Source organism: Hydra viridissima, unplaced genomic scaffold (assembly GCF_058129835.1).
Source record: "Hydra viridissima isolate aposymbiotic clone 2 unplaced genomic scaffold, HvirCarnegie_v1 scaffold_11, whole genome shotgun sequence".
In the NCBI taxonomy this organism is placed as follows: domain Eukaryota; kingdom Metazoa; phylum Cnidaria; class Hydrozoa; order Anthoathecata; family Hydridae; genus Hydra; species Hydra viridissima.
The window spans coordinates 4,937,752-4,961,551 of record NW_028324310.1 but is presented as its reverse complement, the minus strand read 5'-3'; the positions used below and the strand labels follow the sequence as shown (position 1 = coordinate 4,961,551).

Below are 23,800 nucleotides of genomic sequence, written 5' to 3'. Positions count from 1 at the left end.
CATTATCTTATGTTATTTTGTATTAACTCTTCAAAACAAAGCGGAGAACTGCAATTTGACTGAAACTGTGAAACCTAATTCTTATAATAAATTTTAGATGAGTTTGTGAACAAAAACAAACCTGTCTCACTTAAAGCTTTGCTTTTTTAAACTAACACAGAGTTTTTTTGTACTAAACTTCAAAAATTCAATTTACCTTAAAAACTGATGTAAAAGTTGGTTATTATTCTTTACTATTCGTTGAAAACCAAAAAACCTAACGCGGATGCTTGGTTATTTTCAGTTTTTTTACTTCATTTAGATCAAATTTTTTCTCAAGGAAATTTATTTGTGATGCTCATGAATTAAGAGATTCATTTTAAATGAATAAATGTTTGCAGTATTCAAACGCATTAAACCTTTTTTTCCTTATAAGTAATTTGTTAAGAAAGGGTCTCTCACTTGTCTGTTTTTTGGTTATTCATTTACTCATTGAAAACTCAATTTTTACTTTTACTTCACAAGTGAAAGTAATACTTGAAAACATTGATAAATCTTAAAAAATGGTCGAACTTAAGTACCGATCCCAAATATTCTTAACGAGCCCATGATTTTTCATATGTTTTTCCATTGTTATGCGATGATACAGCCTTCCTGAAATCACACGTTTGTATAATGGTCTCATTCAATTATAGATTTGATTTGGTCATCATCAAAATGGGAAATTCTTTCTTTAACTATCTCTCTTTAATTAACTTTCTCTTTATTTGTTTACTCATTTGTCCCTATTTGACAATTTTAGATTTCCCACTAACTTAAGAAGATCTTAGGTCTTTACCTCGGTATATCAATAAAAGAGTTTCTCAGGCCGCCCACTGAAGACTTTAATTTCTCTAAACTTTGATAGGTCTGTAATGAGTAGGATAATAAGTATGACTTTTTTTTATGATTATTATTTTAACTACTTTTCATAAACGCATGCGCATATCAGTTTGTCTGTAGCCAAACGTAATGGCGGTCTAAATAGTTCGATCTTGACTAACTCTAGTGTTTATCCCGTTTTGACATATTCTCACATTTATTTTACTTGAATACTTATTATTATTTGAAATATTACTATAGCTCATATCAATTTATATATAACTGTCCTATATAAACTACTGATGCTACTTTTACTGAGCAGGTGATGAATCGTACTAACTAATCCATTTAGCTACCATATGTAGATGAATACACCTATATATCTAATTTGCTAGCTCCAAACTAAAAGATAATTTTTTTATTCACTTCATGGAATAATCTTTATCACAATAGTTCATGTATTTTGATTGCCTAGCTATATATCTGTCTAATCTGTAACACAACTTAAAATCCTTTTTACCAAAATATATATTATAAAAGTGTTGAAGCTGGTCTTTTTTGAAATATTAACCACTTATGTAAAGGTTTGTTAGCTTTTTATAAGTGATGTATACAAATATGCAAATCAAATTTGTAAAACCTGTTTTGTTTTTTAGTTTTATATGATTATACTGGTATAATAGCTATTAAAGAACTTACTGCTGTGTATTTAATGAAAGCAGTAACATCTATATTTATGACATAGTTTAACATATTCTAATATTTTTTACTAATCAAAAATCTTGCATAATTTTTGTTTTTAAGAAATATGATTAATTGCATAAAATTATGTCAGCATCTATTCATGAAATGCCTGAACAACAAGGAAACCATCCAAATACCCCTGACTCAAGTGATACAAGTGATTCTGAAAGCCCATCAAGTGAAACAGAAAGTATCCTTCGCAATGTTAGTGAGCCTGATGTAAGTTTAGATGAAATGTTAAGTTTAGCTTGTCGCCAAGGTAAACTTGATATTGTTCAGCTACTTCTGCAGAGTGGTGCACATGTGAATCATAGAAATAAAGCTGGTAATACTCCATTACTGGAAGCTTGCAGTCAAGGACATGTTAATGTTGCAAATTATTTGCTTGAAAATGGGTCAAAAATTGACACACCCACTGAAGCAACTCTTGACAGTGCTCTAACATGGGCTTGCACTTTGGGGAATACAAACATAGTTAATGCACTGCTTTATAAAAAAGCAGATGTTGAGCATCGAACAAAAGACGGTTGTACTGCTTTGATGTTTGCTTGTTTAGCTGGTCATAGAGAAGTAGCAGAAAAGTTACTTGATGCAAATTCTGAAATAAATGTTGAATCTGCTAGTAATAAGGATAGTCCACTAACATTTGCATGCTGGAAAGGACATTGTGATGTTGTTGAACTATTGTTAAAGCGTAATGCAAACATAGAGCATCGAACTAAAGAAGGATTTTCACCTTTAATGTTTGCAGCATTAGGCGGACACACAAAAGTTGCTCGTAAACTTTTGGAACATAATGCACAAGTAAATATTCCTAGTGGTAGTAATAATGATATACCCTTAACAAGTGCATGCTGGAAAGGTCATACTGAAGTTGTGCAGTTGTTGTTGGAATTCTCTTCAAATATTGAACACAGAACCAAAGATGGCTGCACTCCTCTTATGCTAGCTGCAAGGTTCTAACTTAAATTTTTTGCTAAGAACTGTTTTGTCCTGGTGATGATTATAGATATAATTGTCAGTTAGTTATTTCTTATTTGTTGTTTACCTTTGTTTTTATCATTTTTGCATTTAGTATATAGGTACATGATGATTTAAATATTGTTTTTAAGTTGTTTTTGTATGTTATATTATCTGAACCAAGCTGTTGATTAACAGTTGTTGAAAAGCAATGTTGTATTTTAAAAAAAAAACATCATCCATGATTAGCACATGCATCATCACTGATTGTTAAAGATTTTAATGCAAAGTTAACTTAACATACATTTATTAACATTCATTAACTTATTTTAGTTGTCTTTTAATGGTATTTTATAGAATGCTACTTTTATACAAGTTTTTAGCTTTTGTGTTTTGTTCTTTTGTAAAATTTGATGGATTTTATTGTTCTTAGAGAAGGCCATCTTTGTGTTGCTGAATTGCTGCTAATGAACAATGCTCAAGTTAATGTACCATCTGGTAGCGAAAACAATATTCCCCTAACACTTGCTTGTTGGAAAGGTTGAAGTATTTTTAACTAATCATAATTTGTTTTGAAAGGAATTTTTTATATTTTCATATATATTAGAACATTAGATTAATTTGAAAATGTTAACAAAGCAATTTTAAGTTGCTGATAACACATGATATTTTAATTTTAAGCTTGCTGAATTAGATTTTATTTTTAAATGTGTTTTAACAGGATGAAACCATTTGGTTTTACTTAAGAATGCTTAGAAACTCATATGGAAAGTTTTATAAAAATATACCTTCATCAAAGCATGCTACATGCTAATTGAAAAAATCGAATGCATGTAAGAGAAATGATAGGCTATAAATGTTTTCTGAAATATTACAAATTTATTTTACATAAATAGTATATTGTAAAATAAGCTGATTTTAAGTTTATTAAATTCTTATCTCTTAACTCCAAAACAAAAACAGTATTAATTACTATCATAGAATTTACAAACCAAAAGACTGTAACATTCTATAAACTTTGAAATTCATATAATGCTTTACTAATTGCTCAATTATATTTTTCTTTATCCAGACTAATTAGTATCAGAAAAATTTCCAAGAAACATTGTCAGTCCACAGGTTGCAACAACTTTTGATCAAAAGAAGATCAATAACTGAAATGCATTTTATAATTTAGCTTCAACTTATGGCTCCTGGGGCTATGCATCATGCTAGATGGATGGCCAATGGTATTTATTCAACCAAATTTTTTCTCTTCTGATCCCAGTTTTGCATTACAAAGCCTAAAACAAATTTATAACACTCCTTGAATATTTTTATCTGCTTTTATCTCTGAGCTGATGGTTCACTGATTTACTCTCCATTTAAGGTCTACTGAATGATCTCTGGTACCTAAAATGAGTTGTAAAGTTCAGGGCACTAAATTTAAATATTGTGTATGCAGCAATAAAGGCACTTAAGTGGTATCTCAAAAAGGAACTCATTATCTTTAGTTTCATTTATAACAGCATTAATGATACAAAACCCAAGACACTTAACACACAATGAAAACATAAGCTGGAAATATAACATTTTGTCATTAGAGTTTGAAGATTTTAATAACCCAAATGCCATAAGATTTTTTTCTTGATTAGAATTATTTTTGAGGAATGAAGACTTGGTTTTTGTAACAAATAAGCATTAAGTAATAGGTTTGAGAATTGTAAACAGCAGAGCCAAAAGAGGCTCTTATTCAGGATTTCAGCCAAATTTTAACAAGTTGTACTGTTCAGCTACAAGCTCAATAGAAAACATTTTTGCCAAAAAAATAACTGATCAATAATTTGTTCTACAAATAAGAGTTAAACTTGTTGAGTTTTGGGGAAAAGTGAACCCTAAACTCCCCTTTCTACATAAGAGAAGAGATTTGTAGCTTAAATATCTTCATACCAACTCTCAATCAGTTAAAAATGCTGTATAGTCAAACAAAGCACTAAATTTAGTTTATAGGCTCCAAAAAAGGGACCAATTTTTTCTACTAAAGATTAGAGTAGAAAATAAAATCACAGAAATGTTAACAAACCAATTATTTTATTCCAAAAAATGTAAAATAGTAAATATAGTTATGCTAGTAAAAATATTATTTATTAAAATTACTGGATTGCTTTTGATTTGCTGGGATCTTTGCTGAGAAGACATTGGTGAATGGGTGTTGATTTCTTAGGGAAAAATTTTTATTGTTTTTCTAAAGAAAGTTTAAATAAGTGAAAATTTTTAGAGCATTATTTTTCTTCAGTTTGGTACACTTTGTGCAAGAATTGGGAATGGTGCTATGATTTCAATGTAGCCTTTCCTTCTAAAAGAATACCTCAAAATAAAGCAATTGATTTGTACTTTGATGATTAATATTGCATAACTGATGTTTTGATTTTATTAGAAAATTAGTTTTAAGCTTTTTGAATTTTTTTTTAATAAATGGGGTGTAGTTTTGCACATAAAATCTTCTACACCCATACCCATTTTTGTTTTCATATATATGTATATATATATTAGGGTGATTCCGTGTAGCATAATTTTACATATATATTTATGTATAAAATTTACTAATAGGACATTTGGGAGTTGTGCGTCTGTTACTTGACTATGGCTCTGATATTGAGCATCGTAATAAGGCTGGATGTACACCATTAATGTTAGCTGCAAGGTATATTTATTTCTTCTAAAGATTCAACTTATTTTCAAATAGGTCTAAAGCAACTAATTTAGGTTAAGATGTTTTTTTTTTTTAAATTTGTTTATATTTATTTTACTCAAATAGGGAAGGCCATTTTGAAACCACGACACTTCTTTTGGAAAGAAATGCAGAAGTTAATGTTCCTTCTGGAAGCAATGATGATACTCCTCTAACATTAGCATGCTGGAAAGGTTTTCTTTCTTTCTTTTTTTTTTTTGCTGTTTATTATGCTCCTGGCCTTTCTGAAATATTTTAGTTTTAAAAAGTTATTACTAGTATTGGTAATAAAAAAAGTTATTAAGAAACTTTAATGATAAATATAGAGATTATTTAATGGGTTTTCTCAATTTGTTTTTCAAAAATTCTATTTTCTCTTTCAGGTCATAAAGAAGTAGTTTTGTTGCTATTGGAACATAAATCAAACATTGATCACCAAACAAAAACTGGTTGCACTCCTTTAATGGAGGCTACAAGGTAAGTCATGAAAATAATCTTTATTGTAATAATGATAATGAAGTAAAGATATCATTGTTTGAAATAATCACATTTATTTTGATAAAATGTTCTTTAAGAGAAGGGCATCGACATGTTGCGGAGATTCTCCTTAACCACAACGCTGATGTTGAGTTGCCTGATAATTATGGCCAGAGTCCATTGTTTATGGCATGCTGGAAAGGTCTGTTATTTACATGAACTACACTATTTATAAAGATAACTGAATGGTATAGCTATCTAATCTTGTATTTTGTTTCATACTAGTAAAAAAAATATTGTAGCTGTATTTTTAAGTATTTAACTGGGAAAATATTATAAAAAGAACCCCAGGGCAAAAAGTTGATAACATATTTAGATTGAAGGCATTTTGGGATAGTTCTGCAGTCTAAAAGTTAAAATATAGTTGCCATTCTTATGCTATCTATAGGAATAGGTGAGAAAGAGACAGAGTTGAAATGCAAGAATATGCTTATTTCTTGTAATTTTTATTTAACTCAACAAATTAAAATCTTTTTATATGTAAAGTTAATAAATGATAAAAATAATTATTGAAAAAAACAGGTATCCTGGATTCTTCAGCTTTTATCTCGCAAATTCACTTTTTAAAGTTTATCTTATTTCCACATGTTTTTTTTGTATTGTGTACAAGATAGAATTGCTAGCCTAATGTACTCCTAATACAGTACCACATGTTTCTTAAATAGAAATTTATGTTTGTTGAAATCTTTGGGATAGGCAGTGTTTTTTTTAAAATCAAATGTGAAAAAAAATTTCTTTTTTTTTTTACTTTTTTAAAATTGTGTTTTTGTTTTCTAAATGAAGTTTTATACATGAGCATCATAAGATTTTTTACTATAACAGGTTCTACAAATGTCTGTCTTAGGCACACCAACCTTTTTCTTTACAAAATGTTTTACAGAATTGATATGTTTTTGAGATTGACATATTGGATGTGAGGGATATTTGATTAGGTCTTAATGGTAACCTCTATAATTACTGTTGATGAAATTCCTGAAACCACTTTTTCTCTTAAAACATCCGTTTTGCTATCTACCTATTTGGTAAATGAATTGTTAGGCTGATTTGCAAGTTTGTTCAACATTTCCCTGAATAGAAGCAGATTATGTAATTGGTTACATCAGAGTATTCATCTCAATAACAAAATTCATTGAGCATCTGAATGGATTGAATAAAATTCTACAAAAAGCATTTGCCTAACTTCAGCATTCAATATAGATTTCAATCTGCAGTTACTACTACAAAAATTTTCTTTCAGTTTTAGAGTTTTAGCAGGTTTAAGGCCTTTATTATAATTGTCTCTCATCCTTACATCCCATACTATTTCTCTTGCTCACCCATAATTGCCTCTCATCTTTACATCCCATGCTTTTTACTTGCTCACTCAAGCATTATTGCCTCTCATCCTTACATCCCATGCTATTTATTTGCTCATCAAATAAATAGCATGGGGTGTAAGGAGGCATCGGCCTGTTTTTACTTTTCTAAATGCCTATAAATAATGGTTAGTTTCATAAATCAGTTAGTGAACAATCAAGAATTTTATTTTTAAAAACAGTTTAAAATTGTATACCTAGTTACAACAAAAAAAAGTTACCTTCTAAATTACTGTTTTCACTATTAGAAACATTTGAATTGTTTTCATTTTCCTTTTCAGCTTTCCACAGCAACAGCTGCATCTGAAAATAACAATTTATTTGTTTATTATCTACAAACCAATAAGATAAAATTTAAGTTAAAAATAAGTTTTATGTATTCCAAAGTTATATCTTTTGTCGATTGTTCAAAAAGAATTCAGTTTCACAATGAATATGAAATTATTTTGAGGTATTCCTGATGATATCTCAACACCATCAAAATGCTATATATCATTTCTTTTTTTTTTTTTTTTTTTTTTTTTTTTTATTTAAAAAAGAAATTCAACACATAAAAGAATATTGTGAATGTCACAATAAAACATTTGCATTTTTTGCCTTCCATAAATATGACATTTTTTTTTATTTCTTAATGTATCTCTAGTTGTAGCAAACCTGTTTTTATCAATCTATTATTACAGAAGTATGTATTTAAAATATTCATCATATTGATTTAGGCATGTTCTTGTTATTTTTAAGCTCTGGCATAGTGTTAATTGGAGCACAAATTTAAGTTTAGAGAGCTTTTTTTTTTTGTGAAAATGTAAGTTAACAACTTCTTGGAGCCTTGGGGTCTTCATTATATCTTAAATTTAAATTTTAGTTTTAATCATTTCAAACTAGTTATAGCATGATATTAAAGTTACTTTTAATTTTTTGATTATGCACTTTTATAACTTTACAATATAACTTTGTACTTTTTAGTTTTTTTAAATTATAGTAATCACATGATTTAAAGGTCTATTGTAAAAAAAAGAAGCAAATTTTTAGTCTTGAAATATATATTATCATCAAAACAATTTACCTGAAAACTTATTTTTATTAAGTTAAAGCAAACTTAAACATTAAAAAAAAATGTTGTCTTTTCTTCTAAGTTTTATGTTTTGTATCAGGTCACCATGATGTTGCAGAACTGTTATTATCTCGTGGGGCTTACAGAGATTGTCGCACTAAAACTGGTATAACCCCATTATTTCAAGCTTGTCGGGAAAATCATGTCTCAATTGTAGAGCTTCTTTTGAGTTACGGAGCTGGTATTAATTCTCCTTTTCCAAACAGTCGTGAAAATCCCATGACTTTATGTGCTGAAAAAGGTCATAAAGAGCTCGTTAAAATGTTTTTATCCAAAGGCGCTAGTCAAGACTGTAGAACAAAAAAAGGCTGCACTCCTGCCTTTTTAGCATGCAAAGAAGGTCATATTGAAATTGCTCAGATGCTAGCAAATCACTATGCAAACTTGGAAACACCTGATTGTCGTGGGAATACCCCCATAATGTCTGCATTTAAAAATGGTCATGTAGCGGTATAGTTTTTTTATCCATTTTATAACTTTTTTTCAAAGATGTTAATTCTTGAATTAGTTTGTTTTGAACAATTTTTAAGATAGTAAACTGTTATAATGCACACAAATTCAAAATAAGAAATTTTTAGATAGTGGAATGGCTAATCAAGTTTGTTCATCATTTACCATCAGATGAAATTTGCCACAAAATCCTGATGTCTGCTGTTGAAGAAAAAGAAAAGGAAGTTATTGTTCAACGAAGAAGCAAATGTTTGGCTATTATTCAAGAGGTTTCTAAAAATTCTCAGATTTTTTTTTTTTTTTTTTTCTGTAAAATTTTTTAGTCTTTTTACTTATTTAGAAAAGAATTTAAAAAAAAATAATTTTCATACTTTTGTATATAGTTTCGTATTTTAAATATAACCTTTTAGTAAAATTAAAATCTGTTGCAATATTTGTTAATAATAATGATAAAAATTTCAAAGTATTTGAATGAAAAAAGGTTTTCAAAGAAGAAAACATTTCCAGCTAAAATAGTAATAAAAAAAATAATAATAATCAGGAGAACTGTTTCTGAAACCATCATTAAATTTTTTATTTATGTTTAAATTTGTACATTATGTATATTATGTACCTTATTGTATTATGTAAATTAGACTAGGTAAACTATATTTGTGTACATTAGACTGTAAAAAGCTGTATTTATATACTTTAGGACAAAAAATTGTTTATGTATATTAGACTCACAAAAAATTTAGTTTCTTCTTTTTAAAACTCTTTATTTAATTTTTTAGACAAAAAGAAAGAGAGAGTTACTCGCTTTAAAAAATGCACAAAATCTTGTTCAGGTAAATTGTATACAATATTTAAGGTAATTATTTAAGCTAATAGTCTAATAACTTAACTAATTGTTTACATTAATTTAATATTTATTTTTAACTTTCTTACTTCAATTAAAATTTGTTTAAATGTTATACATTTTTTGTATCTTAAAAAGTTTAACTTCTCTTTGTTCTTTAACTTCTTATGTTGCTCTTTAAAAATTTATTTTAAATATTTTTTGAATTTGAAATAAAAACTTTAAATAGCAACATGAGAGAAAATTTTTGATGTAAATACTTTTCAAAAGTTTTCCAATGTTTTATTGATTTTTATATTTCTTAGAAATTATTTTTTTCTATTTTTGTAAAGAAATCTTTTTGCTTGATAATTGTTCAATGCAGGAGTTAGATGAAGAGAGAACAAGAGAAGAAAAGAAAAAAGAAAAAATAGCTGCAAAAAGAAGAGACAAGCGAAATAAGCGAAAGAAAAATCGAGAGCTAGAAGATCAAGTATCAAAAGTTAATGGATTGATTAATCATGATGATGATGATGAAAATGATGATGAAGAAATCAAAGGTAGTTTTTTTCCACATTGAGCATAAAAATGAAGCAATTTTTTAAAAAGAATTTTCACTTTTTTTGTTTTTCCTTTTTATAGACAACATAATGCCTACTGAGAATCGTTTTAACTCACCTGAAGAGGAGTTTTCAAGTTTGTTAACGGTTCATAAAATTTCTGATCCACCATGTTCTGTTACAAAAGTTGAGAGTTCTGTTAAAACAACACGTAAAAAGAGTAAACGAAAATCCACTTTAAAAAAGACAGTTCCACCATGTTTAATGGATGATGAAATAAAAGTTAAAAGCTATGAAATGTTGTCAGATACTTCTGAATTAAAGTCATCAATTTCCCCATGTCATACTTCCTCTGTTATTGATGTTCATGTATTAGCTAATCAATTGTCAGAAGATGCATTATCAACTCAAAAGTGTAACTTAGATATTAATAGACAACGCCCAAAAACATCAGGAGTTTGTACTCAGAGTACTTCAACGCTTGGTCCAAGTCGCTCTGCTGTTTCTTGCCAAACTGATAAAAAAAATGCCAATACATTTATTGCAACACCATCTAAATTGCCATCTTCTTTCCCAACAGTTTCTAGTATAGCCATGTCAACATATACACAAAGTATAACTACACAATCAGACCCTCGAACACATGCCTACAATATTACACCGTTTTCAAAAACAGAATGCTGGGATTCTGACTCAGTTGAACATACTAATGACAAGGATTGTAAATCTCGGTCAGGTAATTTAAGTTGCCTGATTCTTTATTTCCCTGTGTGTTTTTGATGGTTCAGATTTAGAAAAGTATTTTCAGTATCTTCTCAGTGAAATATTTCTATACTGTGTGAATTCAGGCTCTGATTCAACATCACTTTCACGCAACAGTTCATTTGATGAATACAGAGAGTCGGATTGGAGAGAGGTTTCCCGAACTCATAAGTAGATGCTTTAATGTTTAAAAATTATGCATGGATTTACCATTTTGCATGCATTACATTAATATATAAAAATTTCTAAAGATATAGTTGAAGTTTTGTTTTCACTTGCTAACGAGGTTTTTAAGTTGTGGTTATATGCTTTATCTAGATTACTTATATATGATCTTACTGTTCCAAATGGTTACTGCGGCAGAGTCATTGGAAAAGGTGGAAAGAAGATAAATCTGATTACTGTAAGTTATAAGAATTGCAAATTTTGTAAGCTAGTACTAAATAACCTATAAAAAATTTTGTAAAATAATATTTTGTAATTCAATCCTAAAGATTTATTGTGAAAGAGGTAGGGTTAGTATTTTCATAATCTTTATGGAGGTGTGTAAAAAATTTTTTTGTAGGAAAATATTTTAATGAATTTAAATTAGTTTATTACTATTAGAGAGATTAAGTTTTGATTTTTACATTTTAAACAATAGGAAGAGTCAGGTGCACAGATAACTATCGATAAACCTGCTGTTAACATTGTTCCTGCTGACCGTATTATCACAATTAAAGGGAATCATGTAAGTTCTGACAAAGCTAGATATTTAGTCACTAGGGCACTTAACACACCCAGTCTAGCAGCAAGAGGTCTAGTCATGTATGATTCTACTTACTCAAACAAAATGGATGTTAAGTCTGCACCCTCTTCAATACTGTCAAAAGAGACAAAAGAAACAAAAAGCAAAGAAATAAAAAGTAGATTGTCTGAGAGGTTACCATCTGTTGGGGACATATCTGTGACACCACTTACTTGCTATAGCAAAGTTTCAATTGCTGGACCTTCCTATAGTAAAGTTGCCACAAAAACATTGTCAGGTGAAACGCAGGATACTGTTAAGACCCAATCAGAGTTGGTATGATTTCATTAATACTTTTTAAATGTTTTAATTTTTTTTCAATATTTTTAGATTTACAAATGCAAAAGGTAACTATTGTTATTAAGACCAGTTTAGTTGTCAATTTTCTTCAAAAAAATTTTGAATATTTTTTAGTTTTGTAAAAATTAGAGTTTAATCTTGTTTCAACTTTAAGAACTTCAATTCAAAAACATAAACTTTATGAATAGCATCATCAATATACAGCTTTTAATTATTTTTTCTCACATTTCATTTATAACATTTCTTTAATTTAAATTAATCTTAGGTGATAATAATGATAATAAAAGCAACAATAGAATGAACAGCAATAGAATAGCAGCAATAAAATAACAATAAATAAAATAGTATTTTTTACTTAACCCATGCACAAAAATGATAAAATCCACTTTTTGCTGAGAAAAAACCAAACATTTCTCTGTGCAAATCAATCTGTGAAGATTAGAAGAAAAGTAATTAGTCTGTGTGAGTTGACTATTTCATTTCCATATTTCATTCCCATTTTGTAACTGCATCAATGCTTACATACTTTAATACATTTGATACTTACAAATTGGACAAAAAAACCTTAAAAAAAGTTTTAAAGTATACATTTTTTGTACCAAATCACTGCTAATAAAAAGTGTGCTACTCTGAAGATAAGTAAGTTCCAGACTTCCACTTACTTCCAGTAAGTTCCAGGCTTCCCTGAACTTAAATGATCATCTATATTCAAGAAAAAATTAACATTTTCTAGATTCAGTTGCTATAGGGTTAAATATATTTTTTCATAGTTGTATATTGTACTTACTATACTTAATATAGTTAGAATTTTTTTGCTGTTACTTCTTGCTGTAGAGTCAAACCATAAACAATAAGGTTGATTTCTGCAACAACAAAAAATTTCCTTGCTAAGTTAATGTACTAAGGCTATTCCAAAAAATATGAAAAAATTATGTATTAAAAGTAATGACAGTTGTCAACCTATAATGTCATTTATTGGTCAATATTTTTGTGTTTATTATTGTGTGTATCACATTGTGTGCTGAAAAGAACTTTGTAAAGAGCGTTTTTGAGTCCGTATTATTTGCTGTTGTTAAAATAAAGATAATTCATTAATTCATGTTCACAAATGAACTGATAGTAATAAATCAGTAAAAATATTATTCTGTTGTATAAACTTAAAAGATATAAAATAAGATATTATCAAAGCTAGTGATGTGCGAAACCAAGATTTTAAGTTCGAAACAAATTAAAATGAAACTAAGCCACTTTCTTTAGAATTCAATTCTATTCGAAAGTACGCTGCGCTGATATTGAAATTTGGTACTTAACTACTAATAATTTATAGTGTGTGACAGAATACAGAACAAAAACGAAACATTATACATTTTATATTCAATTATATTCAATAACCAATCATATTGCAGTAAACAAAATACTAAGCAACAGACTAGACTCTAGAGTCAAATAAAAGTGAATGAAATCAAATAAGACTTGTATCATACAATACAATTACAATGTGTAAAAATTCAAGTTAAAAAAAAATCAAGTCAAGTGCTTTCAATGAAGTGCAAAGAATAAAGACTAGGGCTAGTATTACATTTACAGTTGTAGTTTAACAGATAATATAATACAAATAAAAGTACAATGCTATAGTGATGCAAATGCAATACAATTATGTAAAGTAGTAGTAGATGCATAGGCAATGGCTCCAGAGAGTCCGAGACTTTAATCTACAGTGTACTGTATTGGCTGTGGCTGGCAGGGCAGTCTGGCTTCGGTACGCTACTGCTATCTGCTATACTACAAATTTTTGTGAATAAAAGTTAGTTCAGCCACATGCTCAGAGAGCAGTTGACATCGCTTTCTTGTAACAATGTTACCAGTTGTCAAGTTCAATCTCTCTGAATTTACAAAGGTTGCTGGAATAGCTAATAATGCCCTCACTATTCTTGAGAGTTTTGGCAGACGGTGATGATTAACTTTCCACCAATCAAGTACATTGGGATTCCTTCCAATAGGAGGTTCAATCATATACATTCTGACCTCTTCTTGCACAGAAGCTGCATCATCAACTGGCAGCATCCTATTCGCAGTTGCTGTTGTAAGCATGCAGTCAAAGTCATCCCATAAACTGCCTGGCTTGGAGGCTGCAGCTGATGTCCGACCAGGACCTGAACCAGGACCAGCACTTCCAAAATCAGGAGCGGGAGCACCAGCACTAGAAGATGTTCCTACAAAGTATTATATAATATAAGTAGCTGTAAAACTAAAATAACAAACAGACATGAAAACCTATGCATTATTGTTTTATTATTCATCTATAATTAAATTAAACCACAATGCAGTAAATCTGAAAGTTGAATCTGAACTGCAGGCCATTACCATTACCATCAAGTCTTAATCTGTGTTAATCATGTAACATAAAGCGTAATAGTTTTGGAATTGTACCTTGAATTAAGTTTGTGTCATGGTAGCTCAAGGCAACATGTCCACCTCCACCAACACCAGTACCGCCACGAGATTGGAATTCCTTAGAGTACTGATAAAGACTATCTACAATAGTAGCTTGCTGTTATTCAGAGAAGAAGATGGATTTGTAGCGTGGATCAAGAAATGAACACGCTGCATCAGGCAAAGCTGATATGAATTGCAGAAATTGTCAGTCTAGTTTTGATTTTAATTTTCGAGCAAGAATTACACCACAACCCTTATGTGAAGGATCATTGATGAATTGCTGCAATTGCTGATTTAAGCCATGCAAAGCCAGAATTTTCATAGACAACGTTGGGTAGTTCTTGCCACATAATTCTCTACTTGCTTGTTCAAATGGAGCAAGAATTGTGTGATAACCTTCAGTAAGCTTCCATTCTGCATTAGTCAAATTATAAATTTTTTCACTTATTGCTAGCTCTGCCAATATAGCATTTATGCTGAAGAGATTATGCATTATCTTAGTAGCAACATTGGTTATAAGTTCTCATTCTGCCTTTCCTAATCGCTTCTGCTCTCTGTGCAAATTCTGTGTAACCTGGCAGCTACGGTGATAATGTGACACAATCTGATGGCTTTTGGAAAGGACAGTCTGCATTCCATCAATTTCTCTCACCGCATCATTGATGGTTAATTGTAAAGTGTGATCAAACCAAGAAAGATCATCAAATGATTGTGAGACTCATGGCACTCTTCATATTACTGCCATTATCATGCAACCCGTAAATTGGAACATTCCAAGGAAGTTCCCAATTATCAATAGACTTGTCTAAAGATTCAAGAATGCTTTTGCTGGTATGTTCTCCTGGAAACGGCTTGTTTTCTAATGCAAATGTCTTTGCTCAAATTCAGGACTTACATATAAAAGACAGAAAGAAAGAAATGGATCTTGCGCCCTTGAATTCCACAGGTCATTTGCGAATGAATATGAAGGAGTATCTTCAAAATCTCAATATATTTCATTAGTGGTTTTCTGTTTTACACTACAATATAACTCAGGTACAACTGATCTTGAAAACCTAGTTCTGCTTGGCACCAGATATTGTAGATCCATTAATTTCATCGGTTCTTTGAATCCTCTGTCTTCTACAAAGTTGTATGGCAACATGTCTAGAGCAAGCGTGCGACCAACCGAATTTGTTATAGCGATGGCATTTGGGTGACTAGATGACCAATGTGCTTTCTTGTTAAAAAGATCATCAACTTTACTTTGCTTCTTATTTTCATGTTTCAGTTCTTGTTCTGCAAGTTTTCTTTTACGATTCTCTTCATTTCTCGCTACACACTCCTTATGCACTTTCGGATGAGCAGCAAGTAAGTGAGCATAAAGACTTGTTATTGTTTCAGTTGGACACTTAACAGGTAGCTTGCATGTTCCTATTTTGCATATGCCTATAATTCTATTGCCATTCGTTTTTTGCCTACTAAAAAATTCCCAAACAATACTTCGACAATTACCATCGTTACTATTCGCCATTGTGGTACTGTATAACTTGTTTCTTTCACTTTTAAATGATAAAATTTGATTAACCTTGGGTTCGCTTTGAAACAAAGATACTATACTTCGAAAATTTGAATGGTTCGAAACTAAAAAAAATTTTTGATTCAAAATGAAACTAAAAGTCAGTTTCGAATTTGCAATTGAAGTTTCGAATTTTGCACATCACTAATCAAAACCTAAGAACTTATTTCCACATCCCGTACATCCGTAGATCAGTTATATATCAAATATATTTCAACACTGTTATCCTATATATGTCTTATAACAAGTCAGTTATCCTATATATGTCTTACAATAACAACAATTAGAATACATGTTAAACAGCAGCAACCAATAAAATGTCTTTTAGATTGAAACCTGAGTGTATCATATTTTGTCCCTAGTATCCAATAGCAAAGAGTCTATATAAGATAGTTATACACGCTACTCATGTTATCAGAGCTAATGTTATCAGAGCTTGTATGCAGTGCTCATGATAGAAATTACAGAAAATTCCACCAAAAAAGTTTTCAAAACATCAATACACATCCTATTTAGGGCATTCTTCAAACGATTTTCTCCAGACAACTTATGCCGAGTCATTTTGTTTGATAATTTACAGTGAAAACTTTCTATTCCTTCTTCAGATCCTGCTCCGATAAACTTATTTTTGTGCACAAAAAATCCAAGATGCATCACCATCATGTGAATTAGAGGGCTTGTCCCAAAACCGCCAACTGTTTCAAGACCATTGGCTAGGGTAGCTATCAAATAACAATCTCTGGAAGCAGAATGAACCTCTTTGCATGTGATTACAGCAGCTTCCTCTAATAAAATAAAAAATTAACATTAAACTCAACGTTTTTTTTTTCCTCCACCCTTTTTCCCTTTATCTTCATTTTGAGTTTTATGACAATATTTTCTAAAGATATTTCGCATAAGCATTTGACATGTTTTAAAACTAAATTTTGTTTATTATAAATAATACATGAAGATAAATTGCAGTTCCTACTTGTGGACAGATGAGAGAAACAGAATGAGACCAGTATTTTTTTAAAAAAAACCTATTTGTTAAAGTTTAATTTTTAAATTAAGTTTCTAAACATAGCTATGTTTAGAAACTTAATTTAAAAATTAGACATTAACAAATAGGTTTTTAAAGTGAATTAATAGTGAAACACTTATAGTGAAAGAAAATATATTTTCATAAAGAAATAAGAATAAAATAATCCAGAAAAACTTTTTTGGCCTTTCTAAGCCATTTTCTAAGGTAAAATTTCAGAACGTGATAACTTTTTTTTGGACAATCCAAATTTTTTGAAACTTTCACATTTTTTTAGCTGGATAGTGCCTAAAAGATTATGGGAATCTTTTTTTTCATTTTTACAAAATTTTTGTACCCGTTTTGTACCCGTTGTGCACCATATAACCCTTGGGTCTTAAATCAGCACCCTATGGAACCCATTCACCCTTATGTGTTATGAAGTTATATTTTGTACATATTTAAGATATACTCTTTTTTTTCTAAGTTGTTCAAGTAGAAGGTCTCTTTGTCAGGGAGTGTTGTGTTTGCCAAATCAAAATACAGTTGATTTTAAGGATGCTAGATTTTCCTTGAAGCTCTTGATACCCTTTATTGCATGAGTTTGTTACAATAGAGTCTACCTTGGTAGATATCTGTTCACATTGGAATATTCATCTCGTTAAGTCAAATGGTAGTCTTCTCTGTCAACATTATGGTAGTCTTCTCTGTCAACATTATGGTAGTCTTCTCTGTCAATCACGATGGTTGAGAGCACTAAAATTTTTAATCTGGTTAAAAATGTACAATTATAAAGGGTTTACATGCTTTTGTCCATTATTTTAGATACATGACCACTGCCCTGTACTATCAAGTGTCCAGATTTGTTTCAGCACTTCAGATTTTGTGTGAATTGCCATTAAAACAATTTTCTAAATAAAATTTGTAAATTCTTTTTCTTGGCACTTCTATTTTGAGGCTATTTTTGAATAAGTCTGATAAAAATATAAGGAACCATGTTTTGTAGAGAATTAGATCAAATTGCTACATGTTTTTTTTTCTTAAAGGTATGCACAAAATTTTTAGATTATGCATGTATAAATTTTCTAATTTTAAAATTTCTATTTATAAATGCGACAAAATATATATTATCCATATATACTTGAGTATTCGTTTATTTTTGCAACAGTTCAATGAACCATTTTTATTTTAATTGCTGTGATTTTTTTTTCAGAGTTCTGCTGTTAATGGAAACCATTTTTGTCAGTTAGAAAGTTCTCAGTTATCAATAGGTGTGGTTTCTTTTTTCATAAATCAACATTAAGAAACTGTGTAGTTTTGTTAAAGGAAACCATCCCCAGACTTAAGCATCTAACATTTTAAAACTAATGCTAAAATTGTTGGTTTAGACCAAGAAGAAGGAACAAGAAAGTCTTCAAATTTTGCTTCAGCAGACTTCTCGTATTTTTCACAAGGTTTTTGATATTTTTAACTTTTTCTTTTTTTTAAATCTTTGTTGTCTGCCTAAAATTCATTTTAAAAAAATTAACAATTAATACCTATAAAAATTAACAATTAATACCTATGACATATTTTTTTTAGTGAACAAGTTGAATGATGTTGGTAATAGAACGGACATAAAGGTTGCAGTTTTTGCAGTTTTTATTTCAGATATGCTTCACTTTTGCTTATTAAAATTTCTTTCAATTTTTATATAAATGCTCAAAGTTTGATCCCTAGTTTTTGTTTTTTTTTTCTTTCAAATATAATAAAAAACTCCTCGGTTAAATTTACTGCAGTTGTGAAAGTGTAGCAAATAAATAACTAATAATTATCCTAAAAATGATCAGTTATTTGCCTTTTATTGCTGTAGCGTTTTTTTACTGCTGTAGCGTTTTACTGCTGTAGCGTTTTTTTACTGCTGTAGCGTTTTTCAGTAAATTGACAGTTTTGATGGTAACTTCTTAATGTAAATTAAAAGTAAATTGACAGTTTTGATGGTAACTTCTTAATGTAAATTAAAAGTAAATTGACAGTTTTGATGGTAACTTCAGTATGAAGCTTTTTTTTTCCTTTTTGAACTTCCAATGTGGCGTAATAATGCGAAAATAATTTAATAATGCGAAAATAATTTAAGGGAAAGCTATACTTTATGTAAGTTATCAATAGTTTATTCATTATGCAACTTCCTTTTCTTACGTAGATACCTCAAAGTGTTTCTACATTTAGCGATTCAAAGCTGAGGTGAAAATTCATGTGAACTCTTATTTATTTTACCTTTTCATAGATTATCTAAAAAAGGTTTACATCATTTAATAGTTTTTCAATCTGAGTATTATTAATCTAGCTTTGGAGCTTCATCATGGCATTCAAACAATGCTAAAAGTGAAGAGGGCAGTGAAAGTCAGAATCGAAACGTTAGTTGGAACGGAAAGGTAAAAAGTCTCTGTAATTACAATAAATATTTAGTTAAAATAAACAAAGTAATTATTATACTTTGTCTATAATTATTTGTACAATTTAATGTATCGCTCGATACAACGAAACGGTGACAATTTATTACTCGATACAACAAACGATGATAACTTTTGTCATTCCAGATGAACAGTATTAAATTTTGTTCACTTTTCAAGTGCGAGCGTTTGTTGCTGTTTATAATTTTCAAGTGAAAGCGCTTGTTGTTGTTCATAGTTTTCAAAAGCGAGCGCTTGTTGCTGTTGTTTTGGTATTTTATTGCTTACTTTAAATGTCAATAATATTAAGAGTAAATAAAAGTTGATAATTGTATGTTGAAACGTGCATGTTGTTCCGTAACCCTTCTGTCCCATATTTGCTTAGCTCATTAACATTCATTCAGGGAGTTGTTAGACTTTAAGATGAGCTCATGTTTTCTTCTGCTTTTTTAACAGATGTATAATTTTTCTTTGATTTTCAAAAATTTTTAATCATTTATTTTTATTTCAGCTTAAGTCTTCCCCTCCGTCAGTTTCAACCAAGGAATCATCTCGCACTCTTTCAAATGAATCTGTCAAAGAACGGCATATTGCTGTTATTTCGCCGCTCAACAAAATCCAAGAACCATCCGATGGTTTTTCTGATGAACAAACATGGATGTTTACCAAGCGTAAAGATGAGATTCAAGAACGTTGGGAAGGTTCATCTCCGCAAAGTAGTGTGAGCAGCAGCAAAATGGAACTGACCAGTATCTTAGATAACGAAACTAGTTCTGCTCGATCTCTTGACTTTGTGACAGCACCTGTTACGACCAGCAAAGTTTTTGATAACACTCCTTGGTTACAAACACGCGGTGCTTACAGCGCACCATCTTCACCTTCTCTCTTACATAACTCTTCTTGTGAAGGGAACTTGAGGAACTGTAATTCTAAACAAACAACGCGTTTTCATACTTCTGTTGAAGAATTAAATCGACCGTGGTTGGGTAAAGTGAGTTCTGAAAGCAATACCTGGAATATGGACTTATCTAATCCAGTTCAACAATCCTCGAGTATGGATAAAGCAATCATATTAAGCGATAGAATTTCTTCACCTCATCTTGAAAACATCACACAATCCAACGAAGAGCAGCATTTTCTCATAACAGCCCCATGGTCTGCCGAGCGCCTTCAAAGTATGCGCTCTTTAAGCGAGTTGCTAAGTCATCTTTCGTTAGAAAAGTACACTTCAAAGTTCGAGGTAAATCTGTATTAAAAAAGTTTTAAAATCTTTGTTATTCATAAAAATAAGCTTTCAAATTAACTGAGTCAAGTTTTTATCTTATTAAGTCACACGGCATCACTTTGGAGTCTCTTTTGACACTTACGGAAAAAGATTTAGTGAATTTATCGGTGCCGAAGGTGAGGTTGTTGTTGATATAGTTTTGTACGCAAATTTACAACTTTGATTAAATGAGCAAAAAATAAAAAAACAAATTCTCGTTTAGGGCCCAAGGTTAAAAATTCTGAAAGCCCGAAATGTTATCCAAGGTTTGTATTTTAAGTAGTTGAATTATCCGTATCATCAACTAAGATATTCGTGTAATCCAACATGATTCGCCAGTTATGAGAGTAAAGTTCGACTCTTCTTTTTTATCTTTAAATAACCACGTTTCTATTTTACTAGATCAAAGACGTTTGAATAGCGGTATTTCTCCGATGATTACTCCAAGTATCGCGCCGTTTCAGCCTTCGTTCACACCGAACACAGTTCTAAAATCGCAATATAGTCAGCAATTCCCCCAGCAAACTGATATGAAGTCGCATCAAACAGCTTATACAAATGGGAGTTTTCAGTATCCTGAGTTCTTATCTTATGGCCCAACTTTTCCGCAACAAATGCCACCTGGATACAACATGATTGTACCTTCAAATCAGCATTTTATACACCCTCCCCAAACACAAAATCTGCCGGTTTACACAACCACAGGAGAAGAATTTTCTCCGCAAATAGGTTTAGAACATTCGCCACACCACAATCCTCAATTCATTTCACAAGGTTATATGTTTCCCAATCATGCTTTCTATTTTTATTCGCCACAAACGTAAACACAAAAACAGTCCCTTTTAAATTTTGGGGGCTGCGATGTACTTTTGAGTCTCTAAAGAAGCAATTTAAAATAAACTTGTTGTCTCGATTGCTGCTATCCTTTTCTGCTTCTCTCTTTCTGCTGCTCCATTGGTTAATATTCAATGTTCTCAAAGCATTCTTATTGCAGGTCACTAGCGAATCTATAAGATTGGTCAAGGTTGTAATTTGCCTATATATATATTATCTATATGAGGTCCCGCTTTATAATTTATTGATTTCATAATATTTATATGAGGAATCGCGTTATAAATATTGTATATAATGAGTTGTAGACTCATTTGAATAATTGTCATTTTAAAAAGTAACTTACAATTTTGTGCTTCCCACGCTAGAAAGTTTATTTGTACAACAATAAAATGAGAAATACCTAAAACACTGGCAAAATAATTGAGAAAGCTTAAACGGGGGTAAAACAACGACTTTCTTTTTCGCATGTACTGTAAAATTATTTTGAGTTTTAACCAAAGCTTTATGTTAAAAAAAAAACTTGTAATTTTTACCGGAAGGCTAAAACTTTGCTGTATAACTTATATAAGAACCAATGCCTGACACAGCACGTGCTATATCACTGATAAAAAAAAATTTGTGGACTCATAAGTTTCGTTTTTGATACACACTTCTAAGCTTCTCATGTACAAAAATAATTGAAACTCCAATTAAAAAGTGGAATTGGACTTTTCTGTCGACAATTCGCGAGGTTAGAATTATTTTGTTCTATCTCCTATTTTAAAAGTTGGGAGAAAATGAGTTATTAATTTAAGTAAGTAATGATTACTTTTAAAATACGCTATGTTTTAGAAATTTTTTTCTAAATAGTTTGTTTAAACATAAGTTACGTAAAGTGTAAGTTATTATTTCTTTAAAAATTAAAGCTAAAATTTCAAATAATTTTTACTTTAAGAAAAAAATAAAAAACTTTCTCCCAACGTTTAAACTTGGAGATAGAACAAAATAATTCTAACCTCGCGAATTTGCATAGCTCCTTTGAAGTGTTTTTTTCAAATAGCCTCAAGGTAAAAATAAGTTTGCTGTTTTTTAAAATAGTAATGTTAACACTTAACTATTGAAAAATTGATTTTTCAATAATTTAAACCAAAATTACTGACAAAAGCAATCCAATTATTAAATTAAAGTAGAAAAAAGAATATAGTTTCACAGTCCCTACAATCATCATTTTAACAATGCGTTAAAGATAACTTACAGAGCTTTAAAAAAACGGATTTTTGTCTAAAGCTTTTTTTTAGTACTATAAAATAAATAGAGAAAATATTGACCTAATTTTTTTTTTTAACATTTTCGTTTTCAATAAAATTGTTTTTAAATCTTGTATCAGGGTGTCACACTAAAACATTGCATTTTAAAATATATTGAACAAATCAAAATAAATGAATTTAAAAAAACAACGGTAGTTCAAAATTGACGCAACACAATTACACCTCAAAACAACTATTTAAAATCTACCGCGTAGGTACATATTTCGGTTGGAAATCTTCTCCTAATGGTATCTAGTTCTTATTTGAAGCAACTTGTTCTATTTTATAAGTTTAGTAATTTTTTGTTCATCAAGCAATAGATTCGAGTGGATTCAAATCTGGTGATTGAGCTGGCCAGGGTATTTTATTTTTGTTTCAATCAATCACCATGTCTCATCAATCAACATACCTATGTAAAGACAATAGAGTACTCCATGGCTCATACAGTTCTCTAGCTTCTTTATGTAAGTGTATTGATTAGTTCGATCTGTATAGACATTATACAAACCTACTTAAGTTCACTCATCAAAATTAATCTGTTGCAAATATCAACACCACTACTGCTTCCAATCTTGCAACCTTGGTACGGTTTAAAGCAATTGCCATGCTTTTCAGATTTAAGTCTTTTAATAAGAACTTTGTTGTTTTCCCTGTTTATTACTTCAATGTTTTTTTATCTCTAAAAAGTACTTGTTTTCACTGTTTACACCATGCAATTCTCTCCTTACACCAACATAATCATGTGTGCTGTCACCAAGGATTTTCTAACGCCTGAATGAAAGCAACAATCTTTTGGAAAAAAAGAAAAAAACCTACGAGCGTGAGCTTGCATTTTACTAAATAAACAAACTTCCTAAAATGAACATAATAAACTAAATTAACATAATAAACCAACTTCCAGCTGTTATTTCAAGTAATTCAGAGCATTTCTGACAAAACTCTTGGAAATTAATAATCTCTTTGCTATCTCTTTATTGCAAATCCTGGAGCCGTTTTCCATATCTACAATGACCATTTTGTTGCTTTTGCTTACTAATGGGTTTGTTGCTAAGTTCCC

General features: G+C 30.1%; 1 protein-coding gene and 1 pseudogene across 1 annotated transcript; one reads left to right on the top strand and one right to left on the bottom strand.

The window, feature by feature from the left end:
- The first annotated feature begins 1,614 nt into the window (after positions 1-1,614).
- On the top strand, positions 1,615-21,523 carry LOC145191382 (uncharacterized). Its single transcript, XM_090066026.1, has 23 exons — positions 1,615-2,540; positions 2,978-3,084; positions 5,134-5,227; positions 5,342-5,448; positions 5,638-5,731; positions 5,830-5,933; positions 8,298-8,707; positions 8,836-8,976; positions 9,481-9,534; positions 9,910-10,084; positions 10,167-10,820; positions 10,933-11,017; positions 11,165-11,249; positions 11,490-11,909; positions 18,141-18,198; positions 18,316-18,381; positions 18,509-18,549; positions 19,110-19,150; positions 19,254-19,341; positions 19,871-20,599; positions 20,689-20,760; positions 20,847-20,889; positions 21,026-21,523. The coding sequence occupies exons 1-23, from the start codon at positions 1,669-1,671 to the stop codon at positions 21,445-21,447; spliced, it is 4,962 nt and encodes a 1,653-aa protein (XP_089922152.1). The 5' UTR covers positions 1,615-1,668; the 3' UTR covers positions 21,448-21,523.
- Positions 14,323-14,862, bottom strand: LOC145190872 (uncharacterized; annotated as a pseudogene).
- Positions 21,524-23,800: the final 2,277 nt, after the last annotated feature.